At 39.0% G+C, this 18,469-nt stretch overlaps 2 protein-coding genes across 4 annotated transcripts in view; both read left to right on the forward strand.

Annotated features, from left to right (window-relative positions):
• Positions 1 to 18,469, forward strand: part of LOC145501887 (uncharacterized) — a 237,544-nt gene that overhangs the window by 148,171 nt on the left and 70,904 nt on the right. The window lies entirely within an intron of this gene.
• On the forward strand, positions 12,933 to 16,297 carry LOC145501777 (neuropeptide FF receptor 1-like). The gene is made up of 4 exons (XM_081481172.1): positions 12,933 to 13,060; positions 15,286 to 15,556; positions 16,059 to 16,072; positions 16,219 to 16,297. The coding sequence occupies exons 1-4, from the start codon at positions 12,933 to 12,935 to the stop codon at positions 16,295 to 16,297; spliced, it is 492 nt and encodes a 163-aa protein (XP_081337298.1).

Raw genomic sequence — 18,469 nt, forward strand, 5'->3', positions numbered from 1 at the left:
TTTGGCTACCCTGAATTAAAGAAACGAGGACAAAGAAGGGGATACCCATATCACTAGGGATTTGGGTATCCCTAATTTTTCGCATTTGCTGTCCTTCCCCCCCCCCCCCCGCCCCCCTTCAACGCCTTTCATCTTTGAAAGTTTGCTTTGCCTTTTTAATCTTCGGTCGATTTGGCCACCTGAAGTAAAGAAACGATAGCAAACAAACACTCTACAAAGGTATACCCATATCACTAGGGATTTGGGTATCCCTTACATTTCAGCATTTCGATCCCTTTCCAATGTGCCTGCTTGTTATTGTTTCTTTAATTCAGGGTAATCTAAAGGCAAAGCAAACTTACAAAGACGAAATTAATTCCACTGAGGGAAAGGGATCGAAATGCTGAAATGTAAGGGATACCCAAATCCCTAGTGATATGGGTATACCTTTGTAGAGTGTTTGTTTGTTATCGTTTCTTTACTTCAGGTGGCCAAATCGACCGAAGATTAAAAAGGCAAGCAAACTTTCAAAGATGAAAGGCGTTGAAGGGGGGGAAGGACAAGAAATGCGAAAGAGAAAGAGATCCTTACTAAAATATTATACAAATGCTGTAGATATTTTTGATCAAGAAGATATAAGGACGTGGCGGACAATTTGCCCAAAGTGCAATACTGCTAAGACCTTAACGCGCCCACCGCATTGCTGCTTTTAAGCTCCCTATACTAGATTTAGATTTATATATATTGTATAATTTTGTCTCTTAATTATATCTAAGGGGGCCGCTGTAATTGGCTAAGCTGTAGCGGCTCCCCTGGCCATTTTGTTTTGTTTTGCTGTCTGTTTTTTTTTTTGTTGTTTTGTTTTTGTTTGTTTTTGTTTTGTTTTTGTTTTTTTACTTCCTCTTCCTTTTATTTTTCTGTATATGTAATAGAAGGCCGAAGCATAATAAATAAAATAAATATATCTCAGTGTGCCCGCTCGCATATTGATTTTATTCAATCGCCGAATTATCCGAGGTTTAAAATGCGCCTTTCTTGTTTAAAATGACATGCATTTCAAGGGTTATCGATAGGCACTAAGCGCATGTTCATACAACGAACTTTGGCGCGTGAATCCGGTTTTGTATGTCGTTATAAATGCGGACTCGGATCAGACAGTCTGTTATAAATTGCGACTATTTTCAGCGACGTTATGTGTTTATATCAAGATTAAGAAAACTTTTATTTATTGAGACACAGCTTCGTAAGAATATAAATGGCTTTTGAGCAGAATTATGGATGATTTCACTTGCCCCAGCCTGTGGTATTTAACGCTTTCAGTGTTTTGGGTATCCCTACCCAAAACACTAAGGATTTGGGTACGGGGGTACCCAAAACATGGGGATACCCAAATCACTGTGACACCGGCGCCTTACAAACGACTTCCAACAGACCGACTTAATTTGACTAACAATAGACGGACCAAAAACCCACCAATATTATAGGACTGAACTTGATTTGTATATTTCGTGCTCCGCCAGCAAGTTTTGGTTACGTTAGTGCTTGATGTTTATTTCTTGATTCCAGACAATTCAGGCAATTGTTATTCTACGGCATAGCATATTGACAGTTTGTTTACACGAAGATATTTAGTTCAGAATAATGCATTTTTTTTACCATAGATATCACTTCTTGCATATTTAGTGCAGAGTTCTTATGCGGAAAATTCAGTTTGAAGCGTGATGTTTGTCTTTTTGTCACAGACAGCTGAAAAGCGAAACGGAAAAATATTCAACTAATTATTAGTTAAGGCCAGAGCATTTTAACATATTGTTGACATTTAATTCTTCTACTTAATTACGCAATATGAGTTTTATCTTATAGTTTGCAGTGACTGTTCTTCATTAGCACTGAGACCAATCGCTAAAGCCCAGGTCAAACGGCGCATGATATTTGATGATATTTGATGATAGTCGGTGAAAGTTCAGGAAAATCATTCAGCTATTATAGACTATCATAGGCCGTTTGACCAGGGCTTAAGAAGTTCCTTCTTGACAAGGTAGGCTTCATGAATTCATAAACTTTTTTGCTGATTCTTTTTATTACATTGTGATAGTCAAACCATTTGGCCCAGTCACTTAGGATGGTTGCTGCGTTAAAAACGTCGTATTAAATTCAAAGTAGAAACCGAGAGAGTCTTGCATTCACTTTTGAGTTAATTCGTTTCCACTCTTTCTTTTTTCTTTCAATACTATTAAAGCAGAGAGTGGCAATATACCAGTGAAAATAAAGCGGTCCATGTTTAAAACATCACACTTACTGAAACGCGTATCCTCTGCATTACAGCTATTTCACTGTTTTAGAGAACTCCTTGAGTTTACGTCTCGCTTAACTGTCCAATATCTGAAAACATAACCGAGAATTCGAATGGCAAGTCTCCTGTGATCTGTTGGTAGGGGCAAATATTTCATGCAGTTCTTTACAAAAATAGAGAAACAGCTGAACCTCTCGATTAATAGAACTCTTTCAAGCTGCTACAAACTTGAGCATGGTATCATGGCAGGCGTTCCAATAATAAGAAAGTCAAAACTTTAAAGTTTGAAAAACAGGACTACATCAAATTCGCCTAGGCTGTAGCCCTAAATATTATAATGGCATCTTTCGCAACATTTTGCTTTACCGCCGAAAACAAGATGCAGCTATCCCGCAAATAATGAGAACAATTATAGGCCAAGGAAACGACGACAAAGGTGGGCTTAAACTGTTGTATAAATTCCGGGTTGCAGCAGTTAGAAAATTATCGAGGCCTGTAATTTTCAGTTGAAAGGGTAAACATTCAGGAAGATTAAGCGGAGAAAAAACCTTAAAATTAAGCGTCATATAGTCTGAGGCTGGCGAAATGAGAAAATTTAGCGAATCGAGTATTATTGGAAATAAAGTAAGCTACATTCAATGATCCACAGTTAGTTACGTAAAAAGGCCTGTATTTTTGTTCTTGACACAGATTATAAGAGATTCGTCGTCGAGCTCCAATGTTAAACCATAAAGTACAGTCGCGAATACGCATCAATTCAACATGAAACATTAAGCCCGGCGTTTAGCTCATGATCAATAGAATTATTCATTCGCTTCAAATCTGAATATTATACCGAAAAGAATAGAAGGTTTCTACATTTCAATATTCTTAGTTTAGAACAAGAAAAGTACTGAAGTGAACGCGGAATAACCGTGTTGCGTCTTGAGGTTGTGCAATAGGGTAGCAGTATTTTAGAGCAGAGTTGTATTGCCCTCACCTGCTTAAAATTAAAATGCGTCAATTTCCCACGACTCAATATCACATAAGTGGAGGCAAAATTGTCAATTTTTTATACGCAACCACATGATCTCTTTGCAGGGTGACTGTTTTCCACTGCTGAGTTGCTTGCAAGACCCACTCACTAGGAACTGAAGTTTTCTATTGGCAAAGTAGGTTCAAGACACACTGAATTTTTACTGATAATTGTTATTGTAGGTATATCCTGTTTAGTGAAGAAGAAACATCAAGAAAAAAGAAAAATGCTCGATGCTATAACGAGAGCTCTTCAAAATCGTTATTTAAGACCAAAGTCAGCCAAGGAAATATTTAAACAATTCTCGGTGAATACAGTCACTTCTATGTTTTAAAGCAAATTTAGTTTTAACTAGCCCTCAATTTTATTTTGGCTCCAAAAATCAGTCTTCGAGGCAGTAGACTCAAGGCTTTCCTAAAGGTAGACAGTTACCGCATAACAGTGAAAAGTTATTATTCAGGGCCACCACAATAGTCGACACTGAACAGAGAGTTAGTAATTCGCCAAAGTGAAATTAGAGCCTTTGACATCCCTGAATAACTTTAAACTTCTAAGACAGCTGAGAGGAAGTCTTAGAGGACAAGAAATTTTGAATAAGTTGGGTTTTTTTTTTAATAAGATAATCCATCGGCAGAATAGTTAGGCACCGAAATCCGTCTTGTACGAGCGAAGTAACGCTGTCTCCATTTGGCCAAAGCTTCGGAGCGTTCAGTCAGCGAACGTTATTACAGTTCAGTCATAAAAATAGAAAATAATGTTAATAATAAAGAAGAATTTAATTTAGTGAGGCCGAGTATTCAAAGAGTAAAAGTATGCTTCATTCTTCGCTAATATTATTTTAACAACCGAAACGAAGGGTTCATAGTTTTTTGAAGACGAAAAGCATCAAGAAGATCAAGCAGCGACAAATGTTGGTGGGCGTAGCTTAATTGCTGGTTTTCACATGACGTCACTAAATTTCGAACTACAAAACTATTGATCTTCCTGAGATTTTACTTAAATGATGTATAAGAGCAGCTGAAAACTAATATTCATACAAATTTTCGCTCCGAATGGATTCTTGGTTTTGCGATACACTACGCTTAAATTTCTAAGCTTTTGCGTGACGCGGCATTTACATGACGGCCTAGAGAGCTGTCACGATGGTTAAAAAAGTGACTTATTTCGGGGAACTTGGCTATCTGAACAGTTCATGTCTTAGGAAAAGTATTATTTTAATGTTTTAGAGTTCCTCGAGGGATAAATTCACGCTTTTGTAGCAAAACTCAGTGACAGATGTTTCTGTTGGTTTCCGGCCGCCATGTTGGTGCCCATACGGATGGGCACCAGTATGGCGTCCTCATACAAATCTCTATAAATTTGGGTAAAAAATTTCTCCGCATATCTCGCATAAAAAAAAACTGCTGTGACCATAACTTTGGCGAGAGTCTTTGGATATTTATCTTCTTTCATTTCCCAGATTCTGGAGTTTATCTATTGACCGGTTTTTATTTTATTTTGGTCTATTTTGAATTGCGTGACACTGAAAACTAGCAATAAGTCTTAAGAGGCGCCCTCTGTAATTTTCAACTATGGCCATTTGGACCAGAAAAAATCAAATTCCTCAAACTTTCTCATATGAATGGTCTAGATAAGTGATTCACAAAAATATAACTTTCAGTTCAATTCGATTCGTATTTTAGCGCTGGGGCCATCATCTTGATTTTGTCCCTCTAAGAGGGCTTTCAGCGGCCATTTTAGGGCACATTTTTAACAATTTGCCATACAAAGAAAACGATCTAAATCCGGGTAAAAACCCTTTAGTCGAGACAAGCAAATGTTTCTTGTTACATTGAGAGGCTGTTTTGGCAATTTGATCATCACCTGATTTTTCTACAGAATTTTAAATTTCTTCCCTTTCGGACTACTCATGAAGCGCCATAAAAAAGGCGAAGTTTAAAGGAAAATATCGCCAAAAGTACATCACTTGAGATCCCAAAACTACCGTCCACTTAAAGAGCAATGTCTCACCTGTAAAAATATGCAATAAAATTTTGGGGCAGTTAAAACTGTAAAATGTTAGAAGAAGAAGTTTAAGCTGTGCTTTTGTCAACAAAGACCGCCGTCCTAATTAGCATAATAACGTGAAAATAACGATGCACAGAGAAAATAATGATATATTCCACTTACCTCGCGACATGTCGACAACTGGATGTTCCACGATGCCTCATGTTATATTTCCAGCATGTTTCAGCCATATTTTCGGTGATTAGTGTACGAAATCACTCTCAGACATCGCCACGGTTAAGCAGATTTCAACTCTCCGAAGCTCGCTTCATAACATCTATCAATATTATTTGTCTTTCGCCTCATAAGCCGCCGTTTACAAGAAGTTTAACAATTTGCTGAGATCCTAACTGACCCAGAAGTCTGTTAGCAGCCTTTAAAATCCTCCTCTTAATCCAGGATCCTCATCAAGAACTCGTTTAAGCTCAGTTCTGTTTTGATCTGTTGTGCACCCGCCATTATTCCACAGATTGCGTTACATTTGACAAATGCACATTCCAACGGGTAGGGGTAGGCTGGGTAGGAAGTGAAAATGTAACCGACATTAAGGCCATTTTACGCATTTCTGTGTCTAAGCTAGTAACTGGCTTTCCCAGAATGATTTGAACATGAGCTTCTGCTTGCAGCTATTTTCTAGGTTATTTTTGCAGGGTATGGGGGAGGGGGGGGGGGGGGGGTCGTGTATTAAAAAAGAAAGAAAAAAACGATAGACAGTATCAAGTCAAAAGATTATGATCTGTGTATCTTGATCAGCTTTCTCAGTTCATAAGTAAGGCCCTATTAGGGGTTTTCAGGATACTGGATATTTGGGTAAAAAATTAACAGGATGCAAGAAATTTAGGGGAAAAATTAATGGGGTAGAGCATGTTTAGATCAGATAGAGCGGGACAGTTGTGTCTTTCGCTGCTGGAAGTGCCATCAAATTTTGCAAAAGACAACAGACTGACGAATAGTACGCAGGAAGTACTGATAAGCGTCGTTTTATTGAAACTTCTTACATTTTCTTAGCCGTTTCACTTTTGCATCAGAAAAGAAAATGCTCAGAAAATTACTGAAGGGCAGTTAAGGACGATGCCTTCTTTTTTAGGCATGGTTTAAACGCCAGGCGCTCTTGGGTTGGAACTAGTGACGTACTTAATTACCCTACCAAGCGTGCGACTTAAAAAAAATCCTATTGTGGCCGAAACAAATTTCGCACTAAAATTACGAGCCTGCACTAAAACCGGGATTACCAGAAAAGCAGCATATCGCTAAGCAATAACTGTGAACGGCTTCCAGCTGAGAAACTAGCTTTTATCGTATCCGTAGAAAAAATCATACTGAAATTCAACTGTAGATGGCATAATGCGCGCGCAAAACAACTGCGACAGACATCAGTGTTTAACTTACTTGGAAAGTAGCAGGGAAAAATGTAACGGACACCGACAAAGTTTTCGAAAGGATGAAACAACTCATTTAACTTTTAAAAAAGGGGTGATTACAGCTACATTTTATGGTATGAATTGGAAGTGGCAAGCCTATTCGACAATGCATTAGTTTTTAGCTGTGAGGAAAAGTTATGTAGACTGTATTTTGGCTAAGCCAGAGGAGTGCTGTTGCGACGATTCTGTTATTAAATACATATCAAGTGGTTTTTATGTTACCACTTACCACGTAGTTTAAAGATGTTTTTTAACATGTTTAGTTTTCTGCATGTAAAGGCGAACCTTAGGAGAATCTGTGAAGAAATATCTTTACCTTTTTTTCAGAAAAATGCTATCGTCAGCAGTAGCTAATTATCTCGGAAAAATTAATGACTACCCCCCAGTTTTCTTTGTGGATTCTAATAACCCTGGCTAAGATCTACTTTTTCCACGTTTTCTTAATCTGGCGCAAACACGTTTGTATTTTGTTGGCACCATTCGTTATGAGCCTGAGGCACCCCACGGCCGCTAATGTCGTTCAGCTCTGTGATGGAACACAGCTGCATGTCTGCACAAGACTAGTTTTCAACCCTAAGCAGGGCGCTTTAAAATACCAGCATCTATCAAGCGAAGCACTAATATTGACGCTTAGCTTTTTAAAGACATTATAGATGCGTTTAAGGCACACAAGTTGAATGAGTCATAAGCAATTGGATGAGTTAACTGACCCTTGTCAAAAATATCTGCAGCTTGATTCTCAGCGGTTGTTGTGTCTTCTTGGAGGACCTTCTCCTGTCTGTTTCTGAGTTTGGAAGCCATTCTCGAGTGGAAGGATTAAACGTGGCAAGGAGTCAGGAACTCATCACAGGTGAACCGCCTAATTTTGGCCTCATCTTTTGTGCGCCTCATCTTTTGTGCTACAGTAATTGCTTCGACTTTTATGACCGTTTCCTGACCCAAGAAAAACTTTTCTTGTGCACTGCTTCTCAGTCTGTTGCCTTTCGCAGCATTTGATGGCATTTCGGGCAGCGAAAGACACGAGTATAATGCTGAACAAAAAAAAACAAGGAAGAGGCTTTTTATTGGAGTTCTATCCGTATTCTGTGTGTAATAAATGAAAATTCTCGTCAAAAACTAATGGCTGTCAATGAGATTAGGATAGCTGTTTACAAATATAATGTGGAATGTTGTGCCTCGATCTCTTTGCAGACACAAAGGTTGCCATGTAAGAAATTCGTGTTAAACGGTACAGAATTCGGGACACATTTCATTCTCTGTTTATTTCTCCAGCCCCGTCGCTATCTATCTATTCAGTGTAACAAGTGTGGGATTCGAAATTACTAACAAGGAGCTGCGTTACCTAACCTTAAAACCCCAAACATTTGATACAAAACTTTCATATTCCAACGTGATATAAGTACTAAGAGTCCAGAATAAATACTTATAGCAGTTGACATACATTTTCTTTTATCCTAAATAGCTGACCATTGTTGAGGCCCCATAGTGGGAGGGGGGGGAGGTGTCGGTGTATCCCTTATCCTATTAATTTTTGTCCTAAATCTTGTATACTGTTAAATCCAGCTCAACGATTTCCTACTCAATTAATGTCCTGTTTTGTCTCATCTAAACGTGCTCTACCCCATTAATATTTCCCCTAAATTTCTTGCATCCAATTAACGTTTTACCCAAATATCCAGTATCCTGAAAACCCCTAATAGGGCCTCACTGATGAACTGAGAAAGCTGATCAAGATACACAGATCATAATCTTTTGACCTGATACTGTCTATCGTTTTCCTTTTTTTTTTTTTTTTTTTTTTTTTTTTTAATACACGACCCCCCCGCCCCTTCCCCCCAACCTACCCTGCAAAAAAATGACCTAGGAAATACCTGCAAGCAGAAGCTCGTGTTCAAATCATTCTGGGAAAGCCAGTCACTAGTTTAGACACAGAAATGCTTAAAATGGCTTTAATGTCGGTTACATTTTCACTTCCTACCCAGCCTACCCCTACCCGTTGGAATGTGCATTTGTCAAATGTAACGCAATCTGTGGAATAATGGCGGGTGCACAACAGATCAAAACAGAACTGAGCTTAAACGAGTTCTTGATGAGGATCCTGGATTAAGAGGAGGATTTTAAAGGCTGCTAACAGACTTCTGGGTCAGTTAGGATCTCAGCAAATTGTTAAACTTCTTGTAAACGGCGGCTTATGAGGCGAAAGACAAATAATATTGATAGATGTTATGAAGCGAGCTTCGGAGAGTTGAAATCTGCTTAACCGTGGCGATGTCTGAGAGTGATTTCGTACACTAATCACCGAAAATATGGCTGAAACATGCTGGAAATATAACATGAGGCATCGTGGAACATCCAGTTGTCGACATGTCGCGAGGTAAGTGGAATATATCATTATTTTCTCTGTGCATCGTTATTTTCACGTTATTATGCTAATTAGGACGGCGGTCTTTGTTGACAAAAGCACAGCTTAAACTTCTTCTTCTAACATTTTACAGTTTTAACTGCCCCAAAATTTTATTGCATATTTTTACAGGTGAGACATTGCTCTTTAAGTGGACGGTAGTTTTGGGATCTCAAGTGATGTACTTTTGGCGATATTTTCCTTTAAACTTCGCCTTTTTTATGGCGCTTCATAAGTAGTCCGATAGGGAAGAAATTTAAAATTCTGTAGAAAAATCAGGTGATGATCAAATTGCCAAAACAGCCTCTCAAGGTAACAAGAAACATTTGCTTGTCTCGACTAAAGGGTTTTTACCCGGATTTAGATCGTTTTCTTTGTATGGCAAATTGTTAAAAATGTGCCCTGAAATGGCCGCTGAAAGCCCTCTTAGAGGGGCAAAGCCAAGATGGTGGCTCCAGCGCTAAAATACGAATCGAATTGAACTGAAAGTTATATTTTTGTGAATCACTTATCTAGACCATTCATATGAGAAAGTTTGAGGAATTTGATTTTTTCTGGTCCAAATGGCCATAGTTGAAAATTACAGAGGGCGCCTCTTAAGAGCTTAGGCCTGAGAGACCGGGGCAGACTTGGAAATGAAGGTTGGCCGATTTCGCTTAAAATTGGTACACAGAGTCGTTATGTGGACTTATGTAATATGCCAAAGTTTCAGGTTGAACGACCATTTTTTAGCCGAGTTCTGCATATCAGCCCGTCATAGGTCCCCAGAGGCTGATTTTCAGTTTAATTTTGGCCAGTTTTCAATCTCTCTTTTAGCAACGTGCAATTGATTTCAGACAAAACCAAAACCATATTTGTAATGCACTATTCTTAGGCATTTATGGGTGAAAACATTAGCTCACGGGAATTTTTCGTTAGCCCGTGGCTGTTATCACAACTTGGTCCTATTTGAGGCATATGGGAAGCAACCGGAAATGGCCTGTTTTTCAGACCACATATTTTCCATGCCCATGTTTTATATCGTGAGGTCTTAGTATCCCTGCAAAGTTCCGCCCTTAGTTTAGTAATAGCAAGAAAAAAATACTAAGGTTGAGGGTTTTTTACCAAGAAAAAAACTTACAAGAAAATAACTAGCGAGGCAACTTTCGGTTAAAGTTTCAACAAAGCGTGTCTGTAAAATTGAGCCATTTAATTTCGATTAATACCCTTTTAGTTCTAAGTCATGAATTAGAGACTCTGAAGTTAATTATAACCGAAAAGACTTAACGTTAATCAAAAATTTTCATGTGATTTTTTAGGACCGATCAGATTTTGGTCCGGCAACGGTTATAAATTTTGTGGAGGAAGTCTTGAAAATTACAGATAATGGAGTCACTGTGAAAAAAAAAGAAAAAAACATATATATACCTAACAGTCCATCTCTTGCTGGTTAATCACAATGCACCATTGTATCTTTTTTGGTCCAAACTGCAATATTAAGTTTATTCAACCCGTTGAACGAGGCAAGTCTGTGGCCCCGAGTAATGGAGCGCTAACTAAATTAGGAAATAAGCTGCCAAGCTTTGTAATCCCATTTCGTATTATAACCCACCTGTCAGAGAGTTCTTTTCTGAAGAAAACAACTTATCAATCACTCTAAATGCAATTACAACGTCTCTCGTAACACTACTTTAAAATCGCTTTGAACCTTAAGGAAATTTCGAATATAATTATAGCTAATTGTCTAATACAAAATGCAGTCTCGCTCTTCGAGTCTATATGCAAGATGTCTGGATAAATCCACTTACTATAAACGCTTACTTGGCTTCAGGTTTAGAGGCATGCCCCTATAATCCCTTCAAAGTGAAGCAACGTTAAAAACCTTAGCCTCAGCGATAAATTGGTCGTGAGTGCGTTGTTGCGAGTAATGAAAATTCAGGTTGATTCATGCCGTGCATGGTGACGCTACGACACGCCAACTTATCTGCAGTTTGCGGGCTATGATTGACTTGGAATTCAGTTTTTTCTCGTCTAGATTCGTCTCCTTGATACTGCAGAAAATGATTAGGTATAGAGTTTGCTTGAGAACCTAAAGCACGAATGGATATGTTACTGAATATTTATTCATACCCAGTCCCCCAGTGCAAACGGCCTAGGTGTTATTGAGGACGTTCAAGACGGTCCGTTTTTCCCGCCAAGTTGCTGAATGTCTGACCAAATTGCCAGAAAATTAATCATTGGCACACTTTCCCTTTCTCTATCGGGATTTTCCTTTTGTTGTTTTCTCAGCCAGTGCAGATCCAGGCTAAATTGGTGTACTGCGTATATCCAAAGATAAGACAGGGCAGGAGTGGATTTCCCTTCAAAAACTACTGCTCATGGCACCCCTAGCTGTAGAATTGCTGGCCCTTAACTCCGATTTCCATAATAAGAAGTGATAATCCCCAGGACGACCAGTATGCTTGCTGAGGTGGTAAGGTAAGTCGTGACAAGGCCCAGTGCCTCATACCTGCTGGAGCTTAAATTGGTTATTGGTCTTCTTCCCTAAACAGGATGATAATCACCGACTTCCATTTATACATCTGGGTGGAGAGAGGCATTGTGAACGAAAATTGCCTTTCCCAAGACGACATGGCAGCACCCTAATAACCAGGAGCGCTCAATCCGGAGTCCAGCCCACTAACCATTAGGTCGCGACCGTGCTATGCGCTAGGCAGTTTCCAGTTTTGTATAGAATCCGACTGCGTTACTACGTTACAGGTTTACTTCAGTCTGTTGTAAATTGATGAAATGCAGCCGCGAAATGAATATATGGCCAGCACGTGGACATCTTGCCGGCTGGATTGTTTATTTACAAGAAAAAGAAACTATCTGCGATCAATTAATTAAACTTATTAAATCTATTCAGTCTGTAAGTGAATTTGTTTCATTTGAGTGTGTTTCAAAGGCAGAGGAGCGAAATTCTGGCTATTGCAATTTAGTCTCCTGGAAAACTACATGTAGAAACATGAGTATACGGTGTCCCTTTTGGAAAGAAGATGACATATGCGGGGCATGAGATAACAAGCCATCAGAGCCTGCTGTGACTCTCCCAGTAGCGACGTTAGATCGAGATATTACCCACCTGCTGGTCAAATTAAATTGGGCGCTGGCGTTAATAAACTGGCCGCGTCCCACAGAGTTGACAATTTCTCTGAGTGGAAGTTAAAGTATGAATTAAAGAAGATTGTCATTTGCCCACGTCACCGCCGTGAACAAAATATCTCTAACTTAAATTGTTTACCTACCCACAATTGAATTGTCAACATTTTCGAAGGTCATTGAACCTGAAACTTTGGCATATTACATAAGTCCACATAACAACTTTGTGTACCAATTTTAAGCAAAATCAGCCGACCTTCATTTCCAAGTCTGTCCCGGTCTCTAAGGCAGAAGCTCTTAAATCTAAATTGATAATTCGATATGTGCGTGTTGACAATGTTACTGGCGGATTGTAAATAATGCCTAGTTTATTGATATTTTTGAAAGAACAGAAGCTTGGCAAGATACATCGGTGCTCTAATGCATAATTTAGTCTTTCCCTCAAAACATCGCCGAGGCACTCACATTTTTAATCACTGATCTGCGCTTGCTATGAATTCTGTCTTAGACTGTCCTTTGCCGCTGCCCATCATCTGAAATCGTCTTTAACTCATATACGGATCTCACTTAAACGATTGTTACTTTTAACCGCTGTATACTTTGATTTTTTGATTTTTAGTCTGAATCAGACGTAATTACCGGCAGATTCACGGGACAATGCCAAAATACACGGAATCAGTTCCAGCTCAGATCGGCATAACCACAGCCAACTCTATCCTTGCTGTCTTAAACATCGTTGGTAATTGCCTGGTTTGCCTTGTCGTGATAAAATACCAAGACATGAGGTGAGACGTTATTTTCTTTTGTTTTCCTAAAAAATGAAATGAATTGTCGAAAGGCATTTAGTCCAGCCGGCCCTCTTGAGTTCCTATTAAAATGCTACAAATTTACAAATAACCGAAATGAAAAAAAAAAAAAAAAAAGAAAGAAACGCAGTTATTACGTATTGCAACCTAGCGGGAAAGGCCGAAACGCTATTGTTAGCCAACGTCGTGTTTGAATTTCTGAGCGTGCGTTTGGGATAATTTCTTTTTTGACAACACGGTCTTAGGTATGATAATTTACGAGCAATTGCAACATAGGGTTTTCCATGCAACCTTTGATGCATTTCGCATACATGCATTTTCTGTGTAATTGTTGAGGTCCATGACAATTGGCTTCACACTAGAAGCTAAGTTAGTTTCAAGTAAGCACTTGACTCAAGTGCACTTGGAAATCTCAAATCGCACGTTAAAAAATTTGGCTTCACACCTGTGGCAAAGTATATTACTTGAAGCATTTGGGCAGTAAAATCGGTCATGCATATCACAAATGTAAATGTTCGGCAGTAAAATCGTGAAGAAATGCATATAGTTGCTTTTTTGCTAAAGAGTACATAGGAGCAACACTAAGGAACAAACGAAAGCTTCTGTATTTCTCTAGAATAGCTCAACAACGCGGTTTTCGGCAAAGAAATTGCTGTAGGGCTTTAGCTAACCGAGACATGGATGCGCTGAAGAAATACACTTCCGTGTTACTCAAGTGTGGTGTAGGCCATAATAATGACAACCAACTTTATTTGTTGAGGGTAGCACACAACGTAATGTCACTGAAAAACCAGTGGCCCTCATATAAATATTTATAGAATAAAAAGATGACGCGTTAAAAATTAAAAATATAGAAACTGATTTTCAAATATGCAACCATTACATAAAAAAACGCTAATATATGAGATACACTAAATTATTAAAAAGCAAAGCATTGGATCAAGTCTGACAATTAAAACAAAAAAATTAAAAATTAAAAATTTACATGATAAAATGGTCCAATTCCTTATAACTGTCCATAAAATGTTTAAAAATGGATTTTTGGGAGCGCACCTCAGCTTTTTTGAACTACGAACGTTTCCATGGTCACTAAGTAAAGTCTAAGTAAGTACATTTTACCCCTTCGCACTAAAAGTAGGTTCCAAGTGCATTTAGAAGCTCTAGTGTGAAGCCAAGTAATTTTTCTCGTTTTCCAATATCAGCATGCACAGAAAGTGAATTGGATTCACAATTTTTTGCTGATACCCGTGTTACAAGAAGTTTTTTTAGTTATTGATAAGGGCCAGCATCTCAGTTAACATTTTCTCGCCGAGCTATCTTAGATTTCGTGGACCTTGCTTTCTTATAAGCAATTTTACAGTCCTCTTTACTTTCAATGAACGAGCTGTCTTTGAATAGGGAAGTTAAGATCTATGACGCGGTCGTCAACGAGAACGCCGCAAAACAACAATATGATTGGTTAGAAGACGAAACATAAGCGTGCTGCATGTGTGACGCGCATTTTAGCACATACTTTTGCAGTACTCTGCACAACAACGACGTAAAATCACCAAATTTGAGGTTTTGACGAAAACGCGAGCTTGCAAATGGGAATCTTTCATTTTCTATTTTTATTCTGAAACCGCTGGTACAAATTTATTATCAGGATATTTTGCACACATCGTACGAAACGCACGAGCTAGATTAATTTCGAAAGACCTACGATAGTGAAAATGACATTCTGAAGTGACGTTTTCGTCGATGTCGACGTCTTGGATCGTTAAGTCCCCAATTTATTTGAAACACGTGATTGAGGACGCAAAATTACGTTGTCGCATATGGCAGCCATTTTTCAGGATTTCAGATTTCCCTGGGGCAGCTATCGCGAAGCTAAAAATATGCGATTCTACAACTGCCGGGGATTTAGCATTCATTTTAGGAGGTCTAATACCTAACCCTTACCAACCTCCTTCCAAGGTCGGCGTACTGTGAGCTTCGTTACGCTTCGTATTTGTCTGCGGCAACTTGAATCGAAGTGAAAAAAGTCTTAATTTACCATACGGATCTAAAATAATTACGTGAGAAAATTGATTCCATTCCTTCATCCTCAAATCAACTGGTACAAAGCAGAATAGAGCAGGCTGTTCTGAAGACGTCGGCCACAAATATTAGCCAGTCTCAGCTCTCGTTATATGACAGATCATGTGATTTATTTAATTTCACAGAACTTCTATCAACTATCTTCTCGTGAACCTTGCTGTTGCTGACATGCTTGTGGGACTATTCTTTACACCACAATACATCTTCATGCATATGTTTACTCATCCTGACGGTGTGACTGGCACAGTCCTTTGCAGACTGTTGACAGGTAGCAACGTGGCCTGGGTAGGAGGTGCCACATCCGTGTTCACATTGGTTGTCATAGCAATTGAACGCTACAGTGCTGTCATGGATCCATTTGGAAATAGAGAAAGGCTTACGACACGAAGACTTCAGGTAACATGAGCTGAAATAAACGGTGACTTCACGTTAAGAAATTTAAAGCAAGCAGCCCTTTACGCAGCCTGCAGTGCAGGCGTATTTGTAAAAGTGGGCTGCTTAATTTCATTCTTGAGCTCAGTGAAATTTGGCCACCATCTTAAAATTCAAAAGGGTTAGACCTGCAGCACCATATATAGTGTCTCGCTAAAAGAAAAAAAGAAGTTTACTCAAAGCGAAAGCTTCGTAGTGTCAGATTTTAGCACATAAAAATTACAACGTTTTTCAGGTAGTTCCGTGGTGACAATTCAAAGTCTTGACGTTTCTCATTAAAATTTGCCAAAAAGATCTATGTTTTTTACATTGCCAAAAAAGATGGATCGGATTTTCGATCTAATTAACACAGAAGGAGCTACTTGGATCTTGCTTGATACCAGTTTTTTTAAGAAGCGTGTTGGTAGGCAGAATTCTGTGTAGAAGTCCATACTTAAAACTGATGAGTCTTGTGCTTTTGGTGCAGCTAGCTGCCAGAGTGTAAGCAGACCTCCAATCCACATCATTGCTATTATTCAGGTCAAGAGCAATACTGCCGTTCCCCTTTTTTGACTTTTCACTAGTACCCTACTTGTAAAAGAGACAAGTTTATCATAAACAATCCTGTTTCCTTTCACACCTTTTAGAAATAAGTTAAGAAAAGATTCAGGCTTAGCTGCATCATTGAATTCATTTGCTAGGTTCATTTTTGGTGAAGATGTTTAATGGCAGATATAATTCCAATATATTTCAAAGGATTTAAATGTTGTAAGTCGGATCAAAGTTTGATCTGATTGGCGTAATTGTAACCTTAAAGAGGCTCGGTCACGGTATTTTGAGTTATTTTGGCCACATACAAAATTACCTTTAAATGGTAGGAAACTTGAAAATAACAGTTTAATAAGATAGAAAAACACCAAAGAGATAATGGTAAACAATAAAGGAACAAGGATGTCTAAGGATGGAGAAGATTCACATGGATTACAAACGACGAATTTGAAAACTGAGGCTAAACGTTTCAATATGCGCAAACCGTGAGTAAGCCCCTTTAAAAAGTGGATATCTAGAACTAGAGCCGATGCAACGAAGAGTTCATTAGTTTGTAGTGTACCAGCCCAACCAGCCTTCTTCAGTTACTCTTGTTATAGCTTAAAAGGGCTGATTTGGCTGGTACACTACTAAAAAGTCAACTCTTCGTTGTATCGGCTCTATTGCTCTTGATATCCACTTTTCGTAATATGGATAAACGATTCTTAGTTGGACTTGTCGAAATAGCCACTGGATTTATAAGGATTTTCCAATGACAACGTTTCAAGGTAAATGCAACTTTCATTCCTTCATTACATGGTTTTTGGTATAAATATTAGTTCTAGTATCGAACCGTGATGACAGTGACGTGCCCAGAAAGTGCAGTTGTCTTGCCTTGATCCTCACTGAGCTTGAAGGGATTTTCCCTCTGCCTTCATCTCTGCTTGTACATGTTTCTTAACTGTGAACAGAGCTAAAGAGAAGTGTTTTAAATGTTTTACCTGAAACACTTAACGACAGTTTCAACATCGGAGGTTCACTTTTATTTCAGGTGATCATTCCGTGTTCCTGGCTTTTTGGATTGGTGATTAATTTTCCAGGTTTTTTGGTCAAGAATTTTGACGCAAAAGCAGCTTTCTGCATCAGACGATACCCTGAGGAATGGATGGGCAAAACTGATACTCTGATTTGCTTTCTGCTATTGGCGTTTTTCCCGGTTTTGATAATGGCCGCACTTTACTCCAGAGTTGTTCATACTTTATGGTTTCATCGCCCACAGCACCGTGCTTTCGACAATCGTCAGCAGGTAAGGTTAGAGGAAGGAAAAGTGTTAGACTGCTTCAAAAGAGGATGAGGTAAGGGAACATATCCTCATGCCCCATGATAATATTTTAAGCATCGCTGTGAAGTTATTTTGGTGTCGTGCCCATGGTCGCACAGCTAGTGATCAGAGAATCTAACCAATTAGGTGTCATCCTTAAAATAACTCCGCGTCACGACCACGGGATAAATTTAGATTGAAGAAAATTATCATCAGAAGAGACCCATTTATGGTGGATATGCTCTCTCAAATAATCCTCTCTTGACTGCTTACACAGTCAGTCAAGCAATTTGTTTCTTTAGTTAATCGTGTCACGCAGTTGAGAGAAACTGCAGAGGGAGGCATCCATTTCTCGTGACTGCGAGATACTGAACACGACTGAACAGTTACTGAACAAAAATGAACACCTAAGTTGAATAAACGTAACTTATTCGTACACGAGGTTGCGAACGCGCCACATGACTGCCGTGGTTCAGTTGACCAGTGGTTATCAATATATGTCACGGGGAACGTATTGTCACCCAACACGCTACACCTTGAATGTCCGTTTGTGATTGGATAGTTTAAATATGTTTTAAAAAATCAATTTTTGGTCACCAGGGAGTGCTAAAAGTGCGGAAGCGAGTCACCCTCATGGTCGTCACAGTTAGTGCCATATTCGCATTGTGTTGGATGTCTGGAGCACTCATCTATCTTGTGGCTTTCTTTTCGCCCGTGTATGGCGCTGGCGATGTTGCATATGTCACGGAATCTACAGTGGTCATGTTTAATTCCGCTGTCAACCCAATCGTGTATGCTTTGATTAATCAACAGTTCAGCAAGAAGATCAAGTCCATGATGTGCTGTAGATGTCGCCCTGGGATACACTCTGTTAGAAAAGAGCGGAACTTGGACGATCTCAACCCAAGCGTACTGCCAGTGCCAGAAAGAGAAGAGACCCAGTTGTAGCAGACTTAGTAAAATTGACACCATCGCGAGAAATTTGACAAAAGTACCGCCAGAGCAATTTACAATCTTGCTCCCAGAGGACCTTATCCCAAACGAAAGGA

The sequence above is a fragment of the Orbicella franksi genome, chromosome 10 (genome assembly GCF_964199315.1).
Source record: "Orbicella franksi chromosome 10, jaOrbFran1.1, whole genome shotgun sequence".
Classification (NCBI taxonomy): Eukaryota; Metazoa; Cnidaria; class Anthozoa; order Scleractinia; family Merulinidae; genus Orbicella; species Orbicella franksi.